Here is a 20,987-nt window from a genome sequence, read left to right as displayed (position 1 = left end):
TAGTACCACTCAACCTTATCATCATGTCGGACTAAGTCCACCTGCAGGGTTTAACATGACAATCCTTATGAGCTCTTCTTGGGGACATTATCAACCTAGATCACTAGGACATAGTTTCCTTCTATAATCAACAACACACTATAAGTGATATCATTTCCCAACTTATCGGGCTTGTTGATTTATCGAACTAAATCTCACCCATTGATAAATTAAAGAAATAAATATCAAATATATGTGCTTGTTATTATATTAGGATTAAGAGCACACACTTCCATAATAACTGAGGTCTTTGTTCCTTTATAAAGTCAGTATAAAAGAAACGACCTCTAATGGTCCTACTCAATACACTCTAAGTGTACTAGTGTAATTATATAGTTAAGATAAACTAATTCCTAATTACATTACGACCTTCTAATGGTTTGTTCCTTTCCATTTTGGTCGTGAGCTACTGTTTATAATTTATAAGGTACTGATAACATCATCTTCTGTATGTGACACCACATACTATGTTATCTACAATATAAATTAATTGAACAACTACAAACAAATGTATATAATTTGACCAAATGTGATTCTTTATTCATAATAAATGTTTACAAAAGCTTAGGCTTTCAGTATACACTCTAGCAATCTCCCACTTATACTAATGACTAAGGTGCCATATCTTCTGCCATACATCTGATTCTCATTCCCTCCACATGTCGATCAAAAGCTTTTTCCGGAAGGGCCTTAGTGAAAGGATCTACCAGGTTATATGCTGATGCAATCTTGGCGATGACAACTTCTCCTCGCTTCACGATATCTCGTATCAGGTGGTACTTGCGCTCTATATGTTTACTTGCCTTATGAGCTCGTGGTTCCTTCGAGTTTGCAACTGCACCGCTATTATCACAATAAAATGTGATGATTTTGGGCAAACCAGGAATCACATTTAAGTCCATTAGAAAGTTCCTGAGTCATACTGCTTCTTTAGCTGCCTCAGAGGCTGCTACATACTCAGCTTCCATGGTTGAGTCCGAAACGCATTTCTGCTTAACAATCCTCCATGCAATGGATCCACCTCCTAAAGTAAACACATAGCCTGATGTAGACTTATTGTTGTCCCTATCTGATTGGAAATCTAAATCCGTGTAACCCACAGGGAGCAAATCGTCTGCTTGGTAAACTAGCATATAATCTCTAGTCCTTCTCAGGTACTTTAATATATGCTTTACAGCAGTCCAATGTCCTTGTCCAGGGTTACTCTGATATCTGCTAACCATGCCCACGGTAAAACAAATATCAGGTCTCGTACATAGCATTGCATACATAAGGCTTCCTACAGCCGAGGCATAAGGAACTGCTCTTATGTCCTCTATCTCTTTTGATGTCTTTGGAGACATCTCTTTAGATAGAGCTACTCCATGCCTAAAAGGTAAGAAACCTTTCTTGGAATCTTGCATGCTAAAACGAGCAAGGATTGTAACTATATATGAAGCTGGGGACAGACACAACATTCTTTTCTTGCGATCCCTTATAACTTTGATCCCAAGGATGTGTGCATAATCTCCTAAGTCCTTCATATCAAATTGTTTGGACAATCATACCCTTACGTCCGATAATACCTTGACATTGCTGCCAATTAACAAAATATCATCTACGTACGTTACCGAAATACCACTTCTTATATACACAAGACTCATCCGGACACTGAATAAATCCATATGACTGGATTACTTCATTAAACCGGATGTTCCAAGACCTTGAAGCTTATTTCAGTCCATAAATGGACCGATTGAGCTTGCACACTAGATACTCTTTGCCTTTTTCAATGAACCCTTTTGGTTGCTTCATATGGATGTTCTCTTCAAGACTTCCATTAAGGAAAGCTGTCTTGACATCCATTTGTCAAATCTCATAATCCATATGAGCAGCAATGGATAAGAGTATCCAGATAGACTTAAGCATGGCTACTGGTGAAAAGGTCTCCTCATAATCGATTCTCTCTTTCTGAGTGTACCCTTTCGCAATAAGCCTAGCTTTGAAGGTTTCTACCTTCCCGTCTGTCCCTCTTTTCTTTTTGTAGATCCACTTGCATCCGACGGCTTGTACACCATTTGGTGGTTCTACAAGCTCTCAGACCTTATTAGAGTACATAGACTCTATTTCAGAATTCATTGTCTTTTACCAAGATGTTGCATCTATATCTTGGAGTGCTTCTTCATATGTTTGGGGATCAGGTTCATGTTTACCCGGGATCAAGTCCGAAGACTCTCCCAAAAATATGAATCGACCTCTAATGGTCCTACTCAATACACTCTAAGTGTACTAGTGTAATTATATAATTAAGATAAACTAATTCCTAATTACACTACGACCTTCCAATGGTTTGTTCCTTTCTATTTTGGTCGTGAGCTACTGTTTATAATTTATAAGGTACTGATAACATCATCTTCTGTATGTGACACCACATACTATGTTATCTACAATATAAATTAATTGAACAACTACAAACAAATGTAGATAATTTGACCAAATGTGATTCTTTATTCATAATAAATGTTTACAAAAGCTTAGGCTTTCAATATACACTCTAACAATTTATACAAATTGTCTAAAATAATAATGAAAGATTAAGGGGGCGTTTGATTTAGGGGAATAGGAGTGGGGAATGTGAATCATTGATTGTCATTGTTAATGTTTGGATTATAGGAATAGGAATAAGGGAATGAATCCTTGAAATTGGGTAATAACTCATTCCCATGTACCTCCCTTCAATAAGTCATTATCCTATTTTCATCAATCAAAATATTTTCTTATTCCAAAAATACCCTTGACTTAAAACTAAAATTTTCTCCCTTAATATCAAATATCAAAATTTATTTATTTATTTTTTCTTCATATCACTTCTCTCTCATTGTTCTCTCTCATCATATTTTCTCTCTCATCATTTTATCACACACTTTCTCTCTTCTATCACACTCTCTTTCTTCTTTTTTCTCATTACATTTTCTCTTTCATCATACTTTCTCTCTTCTCAATCTCTTCCATCACACTCTCTTCCTTCTTTTTTTCATCATACTTTCTCTCTCATCATACTTTCTCTCTCCTCAATCTCTCCCATCACATTCTCTTTTCTCTTTTTTTTTTCTCATCACACTTTCGCTCTCCTCAATCTCTCTTGTCACACTCCCTCATTTTTTCCTCAACACTTTCTCTCTCATCATACTTTTTCTCTCATCATCTCTCCCATCACATTCACTGTCTCTTTGTTTCTCATCACTCTCTCTCTCATCATACTTTCTCTCTCGTCAATCTCTCTCATCACACACTCTCTCTCCCCTTATTTTTTCTCATTACATTTTCTATCTCTTCATCCTCTCCCATCATAATTTCTCTCACATCATATTTTATCTCTCATCTTCTCTCATCATGCTCTCTTCTATCACATTCTCTTTTTTCATTTTCTCTCATCACACTTTCTCTCTCTTCATTCTTTTTCATCACATTTTCTCTCTCATCATTCTCTTTCATCATATTTTTCTCTCACATTCATCTTTCTCTCACATCTAATTTTTTTCTCTTATTTTCCTTTAAGGGTAAAAAAGGAAATATTGATTTATTCCGATAGAAAGTATGCAACTAACCAAACATTGCTTTTAAGAGTGATGCTCATACCCATTCTCATTCCACAATACAATGATTCTCATTCCGATTCTTATTCACATGCTCATACCAAACATCCTCTAAATAAGACATACAATCATAATAATTATAAATATAGTAATATAATAGACTTGTAAATATTATTTTTTCTATTTGATTCATGTCTATTTTGATTGTGTATAAATATAATAAACCTCAATTGATTAAAATTAATTAGAGATTATTTCTATTATTGACGTTAGAGTATCCTCGATGGGTAGAGTAGCCGATGCCTTCGCCACCTCGGTCTGCCCATCCTCGCTCTCATCTTTGTCTTTGACAGCGAGCAGCACCAAGAGAGCCAGCAGTGGGTAGCTGACCGTAGTCAAGGACCAGTTCACGATCAATTGGGACAGAAGCGGAGTCTTGCGCGTGTCGACTTGCCAAGCCACCGCCGCCCCGGCGCTCTGTACCCCCTTGTAGAATCCACTAAACCTGTTGTCGTCGTGGCAGAATTAACATTAAAGATCGCACTTTAGTACGATGTGTTTTTTTTAGGCAAATGATCGAACAGTTCACCTGCTAAGAGTCTGGGAGTCGTCGGCCAGTGCGCCGATGACCCAATAGCACAAGCTCTGGAACATGGCGTCCAGCAAGCCGTAGCTGAAGTAGAGGACGAAGGGGCCGGCGAACTTGGCCCCGGAATCCTTGAAGTCTAGTTCGTCAGTCCAGACACCATCGGTGTACCGTAGCTGGTTAGCGAGCCCACCGGCCCAGATGGCGGTCCCGAGTATGGCGACGGTAGTGATGCCGACGAATCCCCTGGTCCGCCGACTTTTGAAGCTGAAGTCGAGCAAGTGGCCAATAGAGATCGAGCCGATCATCTGCGCGCCCCAGTAGAAGACGTTATTCAGCCCCTTGGTACGCAGGGTGAAGAGGAGGCCGTTGACGTTGTTGAACTGGTAAGTGTAGAAGAAGTTGCTGGCCCAGGCCGCCGGCGCGATGAGCAGCATCCGCCAGTCGGCGAAGAGTTTAAGGATCTCGATCGACTCGGTGCGCACGCTGGAGTATGCGATGTAGGAGGCGCGGGTGCCGTCGTCTCGCACGACTCGGGAGGGGGGAAGGATGGCGAGGGAGAGGATGGCGCCGGTGGCCATGAAGCACATAAAGGCGATGTAGGTGCCGTCGTTGACAGAGGCGGCATCGGTGCGGTGGTAATTGAGAACGAAGGGGATGAGGCCGCCAATGACTCCGCCCATGTTGAAGACGGTCCAGAAATAGGAGATGTATGTCCCCTTCCGCCCCGCTGGCGGGTAGGAAGTCATGATGGCGCCTTCGCCGGCCCAGAGGAGGCCGGCGCCAACTCCGAGCACAGCGCCGGCGATGATAGCAAAGAGCTGGCGGTGGTAGTGGTTGTAGTAGAGGAAGGAGCCAGCATAGAGGACGTAGGTAGAGCATCCAGCAAAGAGAGTGAGGCGGGGGCCGAGGAGATTATAGATGCCGCCGCCGAGGATGCCGAAGACGGCGAAGGTAGTGTAAAGGGCAGTGTTGGCGTTGTTAGCGGCGGTGTGGTCGACCTGGCCTCCACCGCCCATGCCAGAAAGCGCGTTGAACATCCCCGGGCAGCAGAAGCACACGAGGCCGATGAGGCCCACCTGCACCAGCGGTGAGTTGTACCGGAACGGCGAGAGGCGGGCCGCCGCCGGACTCGGGTCCTCCTCCGATCCCATGATTCTCTGCTCCTCTTCCTCCTCCTTTAGATCGAAATCAACTTCCAGATGGGATCTCGCTATATATAGGCTTAAAGCAGATACTTCAGGGAGTAATCATCGGATATTATCTTTGCATTTTATTGGATATTATCTTTATATTTGGCAGAAGTGATAATTTGTAGATTAGAATTTAGAACTGAATCGATTCCATTTGGCAGATATTTATTTAATTTTGAATTTTATTTTCCACAAACGATCTATTGTAGTTGACTTACGTGGTTTTGTTTTGGCCTTTCGTGTTTAAACCTTGCATTTGTTTTCCTTACCTCATTAAAGCGTTTCATAATGTTCATTCAAAAAATAAATAAATAGGATAAACGAGTAAACATCTAATCTGAACTGATCGATTTGATTTTCTATAAAAAAATTTTATCGATTATCTGGATAAATCAAAGAAGTACACGCTCATCCCGATAGTCAACATTTTCAGATTCATTATTCATTAAAAAAAATTAATAATATATCGCAATTAAATCTTAAACTATACATCCCTAATCTATTACTACATAGCCTAACCATTTCATACTCCATTCACATACCACAAATGAAGGTTGAGGCCACTGATTGCATGCTTTAGATATTTGTCGCTGTGTAGGTCAGCTTAGATTCCAAGCTGATTCCAAGCCAATATAAATTGTGATTGGATTTAACTGTTTTGTCCGTAACGGTGGAAGTAGTCTAGGAAAAGATCTTATTATTATAATAATAATAATAATAATAATAATATTGCTTTTGAATCTTTCCTATTGCAAATCACTACTCCTTGACAAATTATCTGCAAGTCCCTATCTTTAACAAGTCTTGTTCAGGCACGCACAGATAGTTTTATATTTACAAAAGAGTAGCAGCTCTGCTCTGCTCTGCTGCAGCAGCGGCCGGCGACTAAGCGTTTCATTTTTAATGTGGTTAATTTAAAAGCGTAATGAATGAATCCATATAGTGATGGAGAGATTGCGACGGCCAAGAATTGTATAAGATGCGTTGCAGGCCTGCCAAACATGGTCGATATCAACTAATTTGTCTTGAGATGCACGGGAAAGAAAAAAACGGGGACTCTGATTGACAAACAGGATCGATTGGAGAAGGAACTACAGTTTGTAGATCGATCACAATTGAATTGAAAGCGGCCTCACTTTGTTGGAATATATGATGAGTCGATTCAAGTCAAGTGGCGAGTGTTATCTACGGGTGTAGAAGAGTCGAGCCAAGCCGAATCAAGTTTAAATATATTTACACTTATTTATTTACTTATCAAGTATTGTCTAATTATACCTCTTGATAATGATCACCTTCCGGCTCATTAGAATCAGCATATGTGGCTTGGCTTATTGTCAGCTAACTCAGCACATGTAGTGTTAATCAGAACTATCAATTTGAGTTGGGCTGTCGTATTGGACTGTCTCGCTAAATAATTTAAATGAGTTGAGTTAAAAATTTATCTATTTATTTAAAAATGGGTCCAGGTTAATTGACCTGTATGGCCCCGTGACCCGCACGGGTCAACCCACGATGAATTTGGATTGGCCCGCCAGTTGAGAAAAGCCAAGAGAACCAATGCAATTCCTCCAATCATATAGACACTTATCTTTCAACGCTTGGACTTGTTACTCCTAGAAACAACAAGATTTAGAGGCACACTGTACCTTCATTTAGTGCAGGAGGAAGAGCAATCTCACTAGAATTGACCACTCCAAATCTCTCACTAAAAAAAACTATTTTAGGATGAATTCTGGGATGAATTTTTTTTAAAAAAAATCGTTACAAAAATATTTGGAACGAAATCTATGACGAAAAAATTTTCATCCCAAAATTCTCGTTGTCAACTTGGCGACGAATTTGGGGACGAAATTGACGACGATTAATATTTTTGTCACCAAATTCATCACCAAATTTGCAATAAAAAAATTTTCGCCGCAAATTGCTACAAAATTGTGGTCGAATTCAGCGATGAAATTGACAACGAATTATAATTTTATCGTCAAATTCGTTACAAATTTTGCAATAAAAATAATATTTGTCGTAAAATTGTCATAGATGGCTCTGTAACAAAAACAACTCTTGCGACAAATAATATTTTTGTTGTAAAATTTACAACGAATTTGACGACAAAAATAATAATATAAAAAAAATTTATGATCTGTAACAAATTAATTTTAGTCCCAAATTTACAACAAATTTAGAGAAAATAATAACATAAAAAATTTATGATTTGCGACAAATTAATTTTCGTCCCAAAATTTGTGATTTCGTCTCAGATTCTAGGACAAATTTTAGGATGAAAATTAATTTGTCATAAAATTATAATTACGATAAGTTGGCGACAAATTTTTTTGTCGCCAAATTCATCGCTAAATCCCATAAATTCCAGCACAACTAATTTGTTTATGCAATTTCCAATCCAATACATATAAACCTATGTATAGCAAAATTAAATACCACATTATAAACTTTCAACCAATGTTTTGAAAACCGGACCGGTCATTGAACCGATGCAATGAGCGGGTCGAGGTTTTTAAGGTTTGACCGGTTGAACCGGTGGTTCACCAGTTATATATATATATATATATATATATATATATATATATATATATATATAAATCATGCTTCAATAATTAAAAATCATGCTTCAATCCTGATTAAACATGCGATTTTGACCGATTTCGAGCGGTTTTGACCGGTTTTAAACGGTTTTGACCGGTTTTTTGATTTTTTCGGCTTTAATGGTGAACCGAACCGGATCAAGAGCCGGTTCGCGGTTCAACCGGTCGGACAGGCCAGTCCGATCCGATTTTCTCAACACTGCTTTCAACACATCCTAATTAACATTATCACATCCTATTTAACATATATGCACATCTATTAAAATTTGAAATCAATTTTACAATAATACAAATCCAAAGTCCTCAAAAAGTTATACAAGAACTTTCTTCTTCAAAACTCCAAGAACTTATACAAGTCCAATACTCTAAAAAGTAATACAAGTCCAACACCTCATAAAAGTTATACAAGTTTTTTCAAAATAAATAATCTCTTCCTTTTTTATTATTGCAACACAATTCAAAGTTAAGTTAAAACAAGTAAAACTAGATAGATAACATGTAAAGTTAAGTATTCTTACAAGTAGATAAAAATTCTTCCCTCTATTTTTGAAATTCTTTTTGATATATGTCAAAGGGGAGTAATAGAAGTTAAATTTTTAAAGAATTTTTTAAAATATTTTTATAAAAACTTAGTTAAGTACTTAGCTTTTAAAAAAAATTATAAAACTTAGTTAAGAAAAATTTCTTTAAAAACTTAACTTCTATTACTCCCCTTTGACATATATCAAAAAGAATTTCAGAAATAGAGAGAATAAGTTATTAAAAAAAAATGTAATCCTTAATGCTTTTAAAATGTCTTTAAGTGAATGCTTTTCAATTTGAGGGAAAAGTAAATGATTCTTATCCTAAAGTTGAAGCATGTAAAGTTCAAAGTAATAAGAATTTTTGAAAAAACTTTAAAAACATTCATCCACTTTTCTTAGAATAAATGTCTAACTTTTAGCTACTAGTTGTTTACCATAAGGTAGTAGTATTCACTTGGTTAGTCAAGTTGAGTATGTGATCCAGGTAGTTTGACTAAAAAGAATGACTCAACTTGATCAATTTGAATTGATATTTATAACTCAGACTTATGTTAATGCATAGACATAAGCATTCTAAAGTCCAAGCAATACTCTATGCATCTTACACCATTCTAAGTATTTTTTTCATACATAAGTAAGGTATTCCTAGTGTGTTTATGAGATTCTTTGGTTGAAACCTATGGGTACATGCTTTCTAGGGGAAAGACCTAGGCTAAGTCTAATTTTTGAAAGCACTAGTAAAATTGGGAGTCTTGAAAAAAAAAACATAACTTTTGAAAAAGCAACACATTAAAAAATAATTTTGAAAATTTTAAGATTTATTTTACTAATAACATACCTGATTATCTTCTAAGTGTACTGAACTTGAGTTCCGGTAAGGGTTTTATGAAAATTTATGCTAGGCTTGGCTTGGACTCAATATAGTCAAGTACTATATCACCCTTAACTACATGCTCCTTACAAAGTGATGCTTAACCTCTATATGCTTAGTCCTTGAGTGGTGTATTAGATTTTTAGTTAAATTGATGGAACTTATGTTATCAATTGAAATTTTTGTAATTTTATATTCTAATTGATAATCTTTTAAAATGTGTATCATCCATAATAGTTGAGATACATATTCTCCCATAGCTATATACTCTGCTTCAATAGTGGATAAGGCAACACAATGTTACTTTCTACGGGACCAACTTACTAGACACCGACCTATTAGATTTTGAGGGATGTCCTAAGGCAATCACCTTACATTTTTTTTTACTAAATATATATTCACTATTTGAGTGCACATTATATGTTCGAATAGTCTTAAACTCATTTACTGAATGTCCGTAATACAATTCATAGCATAAGAGAATTTATGATTGGATCATAACTTGTGATTATCTTTACATGTGTAATTATGAACGTATTGGAATTTCCCTAGTTGTTGACTTGATGTATTTGGACATCATCAATTTTGTAAGACTAGCATGGATTATACTCCTTGGTTCGACCAAGTAGTTGTTTCTCATTAGCTGGAGAAATTGGGATGTCGAGAGTTAAATGTCGATACTAGTTATGGTAACTAATTTATTAGAGTGATCTGCTGTAAAATTTCATATGGTTCTCTACATATATATATATATGTCTATGAAGTTTTTACTGTAGCTCGAGTGCAAGTTTTCCTTCGACTTGAGATATACAAGTCATCTTAGTCATAGAGACTTATACTTTGACATTTTAAGAAAGCATCTCATCGAGGTGTGGACCTGGGATGATTGGGTATAAGTCGAAGTACTCGAAGATGTTTGGATAGTCCACAGAGGATTCACCACTCCTTGTGAGAAGTCGTATACCCTATGGTCACTCAATAGGATTATTGCTCAAAGTCTTTAGCCAAAGCATCACATGATTAAGAGTACGAGACTCTTATACATATGAACGAGTAATTTAAATCCGCAGAATGAGAAAGTATTACTCAAGTTAGATGTGACGTAGTCAGTCTAGTGGGGGCAGACACATAGACCATGTCCTGAACCAAGTGGGTATAAGATGAGTGAAAGGAACGAGACATGACTCACTATAACTACTGAAGGGTTAATAATTAGCTCTAAAATCAACTATGATTTTCCGGTTAATTGGGGATCATGATGTACTACTAAGTGTCACTCATGATCATTCCATAATTAAGGAGTTAATTATGGATGGCAAAGATAATTTGGGAACCTATTGTTGGTGCAGCGAGGCCGACAAAAGGAGGGTAAATTGCCTAAAAGAGAAAAATAAAACCCCTTCTCGATCCTTGGACTTAGATTAGAAACGTAATTAAAACAAAATTAACAACTTAAAGAAATAAGTAAAAGGTCACTATTTACTTGGTCACAACCTAGTTGGTTGTTAATCCAAGGTTGTTAAAAAGCTCACTAAGAATCTCCTTCTCCGAAGGTGGAGAAGTCTTTTACACACACTGAAAGCTCAGAAATAACTAGGAAAGTGATTACAGAAGTTGTTATTCTATTTCCTAACTCCAGAGGCCTTTTTATAGCTCCTGAAAATCCTATCCGTAGCTTGAGGGTGCCTCCAAAGGGCTTGGAAGGCGCCTCTAGTGAGGCACCAAGGGATAGAGTTTTATCCCTTGGCAACAGATAGTTTTCCTGGTCGAAGGCGCCTTCCATGCTCATGGAGGGTGCCTTCCATGCTTACAGAGGTCACCTTCCATGCTCATGGGAGGCGCCTTCCGCCTGAAGGTAGAAGAGGTGCGCGGGTGCCTTGGAGGCACCTTCAACTCCTGTTGAGGGCACCTCCAGCAGTCTTCATCAGCTTCTTCCGCTCTTCTGCTGCTCTGATCACTTGGGTGATTACGACCAACCAAAATAGGGCTCACCTGAACTCAATTTCTAGCCTTATTCTCGAGCAGGCTTCCGCTTTAGCTTCTTGTCCCTCAAACGTCGTGTACGTTTTCTCGTCCACCGGTGTACTCTTCTGCAGCACCTTGTCCCTCGGATGCACTGAGCCCGTCGGCTCTCTTCCCGTGTCATCCTTCTCACTAGCTGCATCTTCCGCTCGACTTCCTGTGCTTCTAAGCTCCTGCACACTTAAACACATGGATCAAACTAAAAGAGAACCTAACTTAACTTGGTTGATCACACCAAAACAACCACGGGGTCCAACAATCTCCCTCTTTTTGATGTCCATCAACCCAAATTCAAATTAGGGTAATAACGAACAATATGCAATAAAAGAATTTGCAAAACAAACATTTTAAGCATAAAGTTGCAAATAAAAGAAATGACAACATATGATAAAATAGAGTTAGTATAATTCAAAAAATTTATTAACTCCCCCTAAACTTGTACATATTCCTCCTCCTTTGATCACATAAAAAAAAATCACGGGGTCCAACAATAAAAACATAATAGAGTTAGCCAAATTCAAAAAATTCTAACTCCTCCTAAACTTAATAACTTGAATTTTAAAATTTAAAACAATTTCTAAGTTATGAAGTTTTCAAATAATTAACAAAGATTGAAAATATTTCATTAATTTCATAAGCTTATCAGTTTGTCAATTAAATATTCAATTCAGTAACTGACTTCTAGGCTGTGGCAAGGCACTAGACCTTCTTGGTTATTAGATCATCAACCACTTCTAAACAAAGTCTCTTAAATAATTTAAACATTTAACTTTTCTAAAAGCCTTATATTCAAAGAAAAAAAATGTTAATCTAAGTATGGTTTTAGAACCCAATATAGGTTCCTTCCTACTGTGTTAGCTAAGAATCTAGGGGGTACATATCCTTTGGGAATTCTTCTAAGTTGTCCCTGATATTTTCTAATGTACCAATTTAACCTTCCATAAAATTGTAAGTTTTGATTTTTGAAAGTTATTTGGTTTTAAGCATGCACTTTTTTCAATTTATCATTTTCTAACTTTAAATTGTTAAATACTTCTAAGGGGCATGTCACAACTAAGTTCAATTTTAACTTAATATTTTTCTTTTCTAACTTCACTAAATCTTTAGAAAGAATTTTGATAAAGTTAAAAGACTGCTTGGGAGATAGAGCATGTACCTTACTTACCTCAATTTCTGATGCTCCCCCTTCATCACTGCTTTCTTCTGATGACCCTCTCCCTTCATCGATGTTCATCTCTGAATTGGTTTCATCTTCTACTTGATGGTTGGCCATTAGGGCTAGTCCTGAGAAGGCCCCAACCTCGGACTCAGTGGATGATGATTCATCCCATGTGACCTTCAGGTTCTTGTATTTGGAGGATGTTGGTCTTTTGTACTTTTCCTTTTCCTTCTTCTTTAGTTTAGGGCATTCATCCTTGATGTGCCCTTCTTCGTTGCAGTTGTAACAGTGGACCTTCGTTTTGCTTCAATAATCCTTATTCGTCTGTGACTTAAATTTATTAGATCGAATAAAATTATTGAACTTTCTTACCATTAGGGTAGCTTTGTTTTCATCAATTGATTTTTCAGAGTCAGAATCGTTCGTTCTTGCCTTTAGGGCAATGTTCTAGCTTGGTCTCTTTTGTCCTGCACACCAAGATTCGTTTAATTCGAAAATAGAAAAGAGATTGTCTAGTGTACTTACCTTGAGATCCTTTGAGATATAGTAGGAGTCTACTATAAATGTCCATTCTAGTGTTATTGGGAACACATTTAATGCATACCTTTGTGCGTCTCGATTCGTTACCGTTTCTCTGAGGTTTGATAATCCGGTGATTAGCTCCTTAAGTCTTCCGTGCAGTTATGCTACTGACTCTCCTTCCATCCGGAGGTTCGTCAGTTGATTCTGGAGCACGTCCCATCTCACAAACTTTATTTCGGAAGTTCCTTTATGCAATTCCAGGAACTTCTCCCAAAGTTCCTTTGCTGAGTCATAATCTCCGATGCGATTCACTTCCTAGGGTGGAAGTACGCTGAGTAGGTGGAACTCGGCTCGTTCGTTTGCTACGAATTCTGCTTGCTCCTTCTTGGTCCATTGATATTCTTCTTTTTCTTCTCCTTAAGGGATTTTTGGAGCTACAAAATTGTATTTAATTATTAGTAGAATTTTGAAGTCAATTTTGAAGAATACCTCCATGTGTTTCTTCCATGACGCAAATTCTCCTTCAAATTTTGGTGGATAGATCGTTGGTTCGGCCATCGTCTTGATCTTGATGCTTCAATCGGCGGTTAGTCCTTCTAAGATGGTTGGACTCTGATACCACTTGTTGGCGCAGTGGGGCGGCAAGAGGGGGGTGAATTACCTGAAATAGAAAAATAAAACCTCTTCCCGATCCTTGGACTTAGACTAGAAATGCAATTAAAAATAGAATTAACAACTTAAATAAATAAGTAAAAAACCACTATTTACTTGGTTACAACCTAGTTAATTGTTAATCCAAGGCAGTTGAAAAGCTCACAAAGAATCTCCTTCTTTGAAGATGGAGAAGCCTTTTACACACACTGAAAGATCAGAAATAACTAGGAAAGTGATTACAGAAGTTGTTATTCTATTTCCTAGCTCTAGGGGTCTTTTTATAGCTCCTGGAAATCCTATCCGTAGCTTGAGGGTGCCTCCAAAAGGGCTTGGAAGACGCCTCCAGTGAGGCACTAAGCGATAGAGTTTTATCCCTTGGCAATGGTAAGTTTTCTTGGTCAAAAGCGCCTTCCATGCTCATGGAGGGCGCCTTCCATACTTACGGAGGACGCCTTCTATGCTTACGGAGGGCGCCTTCCATGCTCATGGGAGGCGTCTTCCACCTGAAGGTGGCAGAGGCGCGCGGGCACCTTGGAGACACCTTCAACTCCTGTTGAGCACCTCCAGCAGTCTTCATCAGCTTCTTCCGCTCTTCTGCTACTCCGATCGCTTGGGTGATTGCGGTCAACCAAAATAGGGCTCACCCGAACCCAATTTATGACCTTCTCCTCGAGCAGGCTTCCGCTCTGACTTCTCGTCCCTCGAACGTCGCGTACATTCTTCTTGTCCACCAGTGTACTCTTCCACAGCACCTCGTCTCTCGGATGCACCGAGTCTGTCGGCTCCCTTCCCATGTCATCCTTCTCGCTAGCTGCGTCTTCCGCTCGACTTCCTATGCTCCTAAGTTCCTGCACACTTAGACACAAGGATCAAACCAAAACAGGACCTAACTTTACTTGGTTGATCATGCCAAAACAACCACGAGGTCCAACACCTATTGGGTCACAAGCACTATGAGTCTCTAAAAGACGTAAAACAAGTTTAAAAAATAGAATTCTTATATTAGGAGATAAATGTTTGATTGGACCATACATAAGATAAATATTAAAATATTTATTAAAACGAAGGTACGAAGGTGCCATATTTCCTATGAAAGAGTTGGACCCTATGTGGTTAACTTATGAACTAAATTGAATTAGTCATGAACCAACTTAGTTTAGTTGTGAACCAAACCAAAGGGTTAATGACTTAATTTTTAGTTAAAGAATAATGGGTTGGATTTGGGCTTACTAATCCAACTCATTAATGAGGGTTGTATATTGATATGGTTAAGAGAGAATTAGACAAACAATTCATTATTTTGGTTGATTGGTTTTTTACAAACCTAATCCTCCTCTCCTCCTCTCTCTCTCTCTCCCGCCGCCAACAAGAGGAATCCCTTCCTCTTGTTGTCGTGATCACCACAAGGAAGGGATTCCTTCTTTGTTTGCTTCTTCTTCCTCTTGATCCCTCTCCTCCTCTTGTGGCTAGTAACTTCTGAAGGAGAGGCTTGTACTCAGAGAGTTGTCTTGAAGAGCTCGGCATGGATACGAATAGAGGCAAGGTTTGACAACGTTGCTATGGTTGATAACTTTCTCGTTACAAGTCATCCGTAAGGTATACCTAGAGTAATTATTATTCATTTTAGTTTTATGATCTTGTCCAATGTGATTATATCCTGCATGCGTGTGGTGTGTGTTGTAATAAATTAGATTTATTTATGTTTTAGTCTTTTACTGTGCATGTTTACGAAACGTGTTTTAGCACACACTTCATCGGGCATATTCCAACATGACCTAGAAATTGACATCTTCTACTTGTACTTTTTCTATCTAGTTTGCACCCAACATAGTCTGAGTCAGAGTACCCAACTAAGTCAAATGTGCTAGTCGTAGAATACTAAAGTCCTACAATTAGGGTTCCTTAATATATCTAAGTATCTTTTTTACATTAGTTAAGTGTGATTCTTTTGCATAAGATTGGTACCTAGCACACAATACCTACTATAAATAAAATATCAGGTCGACTTGCAGTTAGGTATAGTAGACTTCCTATTGCACTTCTATAATATTTTAAGTCTACTGATTTTCCTTTTAAATCAGAGTCAATTTTAACCTTGGTTGTCATTGGAATATTTATGTTTTTAAAATTTTTCATTCCAAACTTTTTAATTAACTCTTTATCATATTTTATTTAAAAAAAACATTAATTCCCTCTTTTATTTGTTTTATCTGTAAACCTAAGAAAAAGTTAAGTTCTCCTACTAGGCTCATTTTAAATTTATTTTCTATTAATTTAATGAATTCTTATAAAAATTTAGTATTAGTTGAGCAAAAAATTATGTCATTTACATAAATTTGAGCTATAAAAATATCTTTTTCTAAGGTTTTAACAAATAAGGTTTGGTCTATCTGACCTTAGTTAAACCCCTTAGATATTAGGTATATTGATAGTCGTTCATACCAGTCATAAGTGCTTGTTTTAGTCCATATAAGACTTTCTTTAACCTAAGGGCATGATTTGGGTGAGTTAAATCCTGGGGATTGATTTACATAAACCTCTTTTTTGATAAATCCATTGAGGAATGTAAATTTTATATCCATTTGGTATAACTTGAATCTTTTATGTGCTACATAAGCTAGCAGTATCCTGATAGATTCAAGTCTAGCTACAAGTGCATAGGTTTTATCATAACCTAACCCTTCTACTTGGCTGAACCCCTTAGCTACCAGTCTAACCTTATTTCTTACTATTTCACCTTTATCATCTAGTTTATTTCTAAAGACCCACTTAGTAATGGATTTATTTATGGGTTTAGGTACTAGTTCTCAGATTTAGTTTCTTTTGAATTGAGCTAGTTCCTCTTGCATACTAATTATCCAATCTGGGTCAAGTAGGGCTTCTTCTATATAGTTTTGGATTTAATTTTGGAAATAAGTGCTATTTGACTTAGGTTTCTATAAGATGATCGAGTTTGAACTCCTAGGGTTGGATCACTCAAAATTTGATCGGATGAGTGATTAGATCTTATTCTTGATGTTCTTATGTTAGGGTCAATAATTGGCTCTTCGGATTCACTTGATTTTTGTCTGTTCTTATTATCTTCATCATCTCCTATATTTCTTGCAATTTGATTATTATTTTTATTGATTAAATTAGGTAGACTATTTTCTTCATCAAATATTGCATTGGTTATTTCTTCAACTTTTAGGATATCTTTGCTATAGACTCTATAAGCTCTACTAGTTGTTGAATACCCTAAAAAGATGCTAGTTGAAGATTTTGATGTAAATTTACCTAAATAATCCTTAGTGTTTAATATATGTATTTTACATCCAAAAACTTTAAGATAATTTAGATTGGGCATTTTATTGTAATATATTTCATAGGGTGTTTTATTATAAAATTTATTAATTAATATTCTATTTTGAATATAACACACTGTATTTATTGTTTCTGTACAAAATTAGTTACTTAGATTATATTAGTTTAATATGGTTTTAGCAGCTTCTTGTAATGTTCTATTTTTTTATTCTACTAGATCATTTTGTTGGGGAGTTTTATGACATGAAAATTCATGATTATATCCATTAGTTTAACAAAATTTGGTAAACATATAATTTTCAAATCCCCCCCCCCCCCCATGATCACTTCTAATTCTTTTAATCTTAATATCTTTTTCATTTTCTATTAATTTGTAAAAGTTATTAAAGATTTCAAAAGTTTCATCTTTAGTTTTTAAAAATTTTAGTCAAGTGAATCTTGAATAATCATCAATTATGACTAAGCAGTATTGGTTTCTGCTTAGTGACTTGGTTCTGTGTGAATCAAATAGGTCAAAGTGTAGGAACTCAAGTATTGAGTTGGTTCGATTTAGGTTTGTTAGTTTGTGGGTTGACTTAGTTTTTTGCCTTGTTAACATGCATTACATATTATATTTTATAAAATTTTTAATTTAGGTATACCTCTAACTAAGTCATTTCCACTCATTTTTGAAATGAGTCTGATGTGAGTGTGACCCAATCTTTTGTGCCACAATTTGGTTTCCTCTTGTTGTGTCAAAAGACATTTTAGTGAGGAGGTTGGTAGGTCAATTGTGTAAATGTTATTTTTCCTAATTCTTTTAAGAGTAATTTCATAATTTTCAATATTTTTAATTAAACACTTAGAGTTAGAAAATGTTACTAAATATCCAAAGTCACAGTTGACTTATGTTAAGTAAGTTAAAATTGAATTTATCAACTAATAAGACTTTTCAAATAATAAAATTGGAACTCGGTTCGATATTATATGTTCTGATTACCTTAAGTTTTTCATCATTGTCAAACGTAATTGACCCTAAATTCTTGAGTTTTAACTTGATGAACTTCAATTGGTCTCCAATTATGTGTCTGGAGCATCCACTATCTAACATCCATTAGTCCAAATCATTATGTTCCTACACGTAAAGTATTTGATTTGGATCAAATTTAAATGGATTATAAGATAGTTTAATTGAATTCAACCCCTTATTTTCCATCTTACCCAATCTAGATTGTCAATCATGTTACACTTATGGGTGATTGTGAGATGGTTGATTGACTTTAACTTAAGTTTAAGTAGATTTAAGTTTGATTAGATTAGTTTTAATTTTATTAGAATTAGATTTAAGTTTAATTTGATTAATTGAGTTTGATTTAATTAAGGTTAATTTGATTAATTGAGTTTGATTTAAGTTAAATTTGAATTACATTATATTTAGGTTTGATTTGATTTAAGTTTGATTTGATTAGATTTAATTTGATTAGAGTTAGATTTAAGTTTAATTTGATAAATTAAGTTTAATTTGATTAGATTTAATTTGATTAGAACTAAATTTAAGTTTAAATTTAATTTTATTAATTGAGTTTAATTTGATTTAAATTTAATTAATTGAGTTAGGTTTTAAATTTCACTAATTTTTATTTTAACCTAAATCCATCTTACCCTTTTTAAATTATCAATCAGGGAACCTTATAGGTTTTGTAAGATGGTTAATTTTAATCTTCAATTTAGATTAAAATCTAAGGATTGATTTATATTTGAGTTAGACTAAGGTTTAACAATTAGTCAATTAAACATTCATTTCAATAATTGACTTTCAAGCTATGGCAAGGCACTAAGCCTTTTTGGATATTGAAACAATAACTACTTCTAGACAAAACCTTTTAAAGACATTAAATATTTAATTTTCTTTCTGAGAATCCTTGGTCTAACTAAACAAGTGTCAATCAAGCCTAAGTCCTTATCTATCATAATCTAAGCATATATAAGGAAAGTGGTAAACCAAACATCAAACAAATTTATTTAATAATGAAGATAGCCTTTCTATTAGCTCCCTCTGGACCATAACCTCGATAAGGTCTATCAAGGTAGTGAATTTGATCCTTGAGGATCCAATATTGATCAAGTCCAACTTGATTAATCAAGTTAGACTTAGGGACTCATGCTTGGACTATTTTTCTTTTTGTTCAATTAACAAGGGACAATTAAGATTTAAATTTATGTTTGGCCTTATACCCAAGTCTGGATCAGTTGTATACGACCATTTGTTTCTCAAGAATTAGGTCAAAGTTCTTAGAACCCAAAGTGAATCATTCCAATAAGTTCCTAAGTTCCTTGACTTGAATTTTCAAGTTAGAATTTTCTTCCTAAAGTTGTTGGACTTGAGTTGAAGTTCCAGCTTGAACAGATTCGGTCAAGGAGTTTGGGTTAGTTACTTCCTTGAGGGCTTTGACCTCCTCTTGGAGTGACTTAATATGAAGGTTGGATTTAGCCAATTTTCTAGACAAGTATGAAATTAAATTATGTGATCTAATTAAAGAGATACTTATAATGGATTGGGAATCTTCTGAATTGGATACAGATCTGTGGCTTTACTCAGACTCAACTTTCGATTCTATCTCGGACTTGGATTCGATGAGTTGCTCTCGGGGAGGAAGTCCGAAGAAGCTTGTTTGTTCGAGATCTTTATCGGAGTCTTCTGATGACGATTCATCCCACGTTGCTTGTAGTGTCTTCTTTTTTCGTTGCTTCTTCGTTTCCTTCTGGTTGGGATAGTTCGCCTTGATACGTCCCTTCTTGTTGCAGCTATAGCAGGTGACTTTAGACTTAGTTTTTGTGTTCCGACTTAGTTGTGTCATCTTTGACTAGATCACCTTCTTGATCTCACGTTTTGTGAAGCCGTTCTTTTTCTTGTACAATTTTTGTACTAGGTTGACGAGCTCGACAGTGATCTCATCATCATTTTCTGAATCTGATTCGTCTTCGGACTTGGGTTTGGTTTGATGCTTGTTCCTAAACTCTTTAGTCTTCCTTGCACCTGCAACCAACGTAATACCTTTTTTGGCTGGAAGTGCATTAGTTTGTTCATGTAATTTTAATTCTGAAAATAGCTCATCTAGTCAAATTAAAGAAAGGTCCTTGGATACTTTGTAAGCATCTACCATTGATGCCCACAAGGTATTTCTCGAAAAAGAATTTAACGCGTACCTTATTATATCACAATTCTCTACCTTCTGGTCAATCATGTGTAGTCCGCTAAGTAGGTCTTAGATCTGAGTATGGAGTTAACTTACCGACTCACCATCCTATATTTTAATATTGTATAATTTATTTAAGATTAAGTCTTGTTTGTTTACCTTGGTGTCAGAAGTGTCCTTGTGCAACTCGATTAACTTTTCCCATAATTCCTTGGCGCTGTTGAAGGGGCCGACCCGGTTCAACTCTTTGGAGGGTCTGGGTTGCCTTTGCATTGGCTTCGATATTCTTTATTATGCTTTGGTCCCAATTTTCGCATGATAATGGTTTTCCAGTGTCATCAAGTGGAAGTGCAAAGCCAATTTGGATGATAATTCACATTTTAACTTGTGTTTTGAGATGGTAATCCATTCGGCTCTTCCAGTAATCAAAATTTACACAGGAAAATAGCAGTGAGCGTGCGGTGCTGTAGCCTTCTTGGTATACCATTTAAAAGACTCTTGCACATAATAAAATAACAAGAGTTGTCCCAAGACTTAGTTTTAGATTAGTAGTCTGTATAAAGAATAAAAAAAACTAAAGACCTTGAGTGGTGTTGCACCAACTTTGAGAAACAAAAAATGATTGCAGAAAGAAAAAAAGATTTGATCGAAAGGAGTAATTTTACTAATTCCAATTGACTCCAAAAAATCTAAAAACAATACCACGAAAAATTGCTTGAAGGTGGTTTCACCGATTTGAAGCAACCCCGCTCTGATACCA

At 36.1% G+C, this 20,987-nt stretch overlaps 1 protein-coding gene across 1 annotated transcript; it reads right to left on the bottom strand.

Annotated features, from left to right (window-relative positions):
• Positions 1-3,656: 3,656 nt before the first annotated feature.
• LOC121985935 (UNC93-like protein 1) lies at positions 3,657-5,486 on the bottom strand. The gene is made up of 2 exons (XM_042539673.1): positions 4,204-5,486; positions 3,657-4,119 (listed from the first exon to the last, which is right to left on the bottom strand). Exons 1-2 carry the CDS (start codon positions 5,352-5,354, stop codon positions 3,855-3,857), a joined length of 1,416 nt encoding a protein of 471 aa, XP_042395607.1. The 5' UTR covers positions 5,355-5,486; the 3' UTR covers positions 3,657-3,854.
• Between the last annotated feature and the right edge of the window lie 15,501 nt (positions 5,487-20,987).

The sequence above is a fragment of the Zingiber officinale genome, chromosome 1B, assembly GCF_018446385.1.
Source record: "Zingiber officinale cultivar Zhangliang chromosome 1B, Zo_v1.1, whole genome shotgun sequence".
Lineage (NCBI taxonomy): Eukaryota > Viridiplantae > Streptophyta > Magnoliopsida > Zingiberales > Zingiberaceae > Zingiber > Zingiber officinale.
This window is presented reverse-complemented; position numbering and strand designations above follow the sequence as displayed.

What these genes read in the sequence shown, in the direction of transcription:
- LOC121985935 (XM_042539673.1), bottom strand. Translation starts at nt 5,354, where the DNA reads ATGGGATCGGAGGAGGACCCGAGTCCGGCGGCGGCCCGCCTCTCGCCG. An exon ending in GACTCCCAGACTCTTAGCAG is followed by an intron (nt 4,120 to 4,203) that starts GTGAACTGTTCG and finishes CGACGACAACAG; the next exon opens with GTTTAGTGGATTCTACAAGG.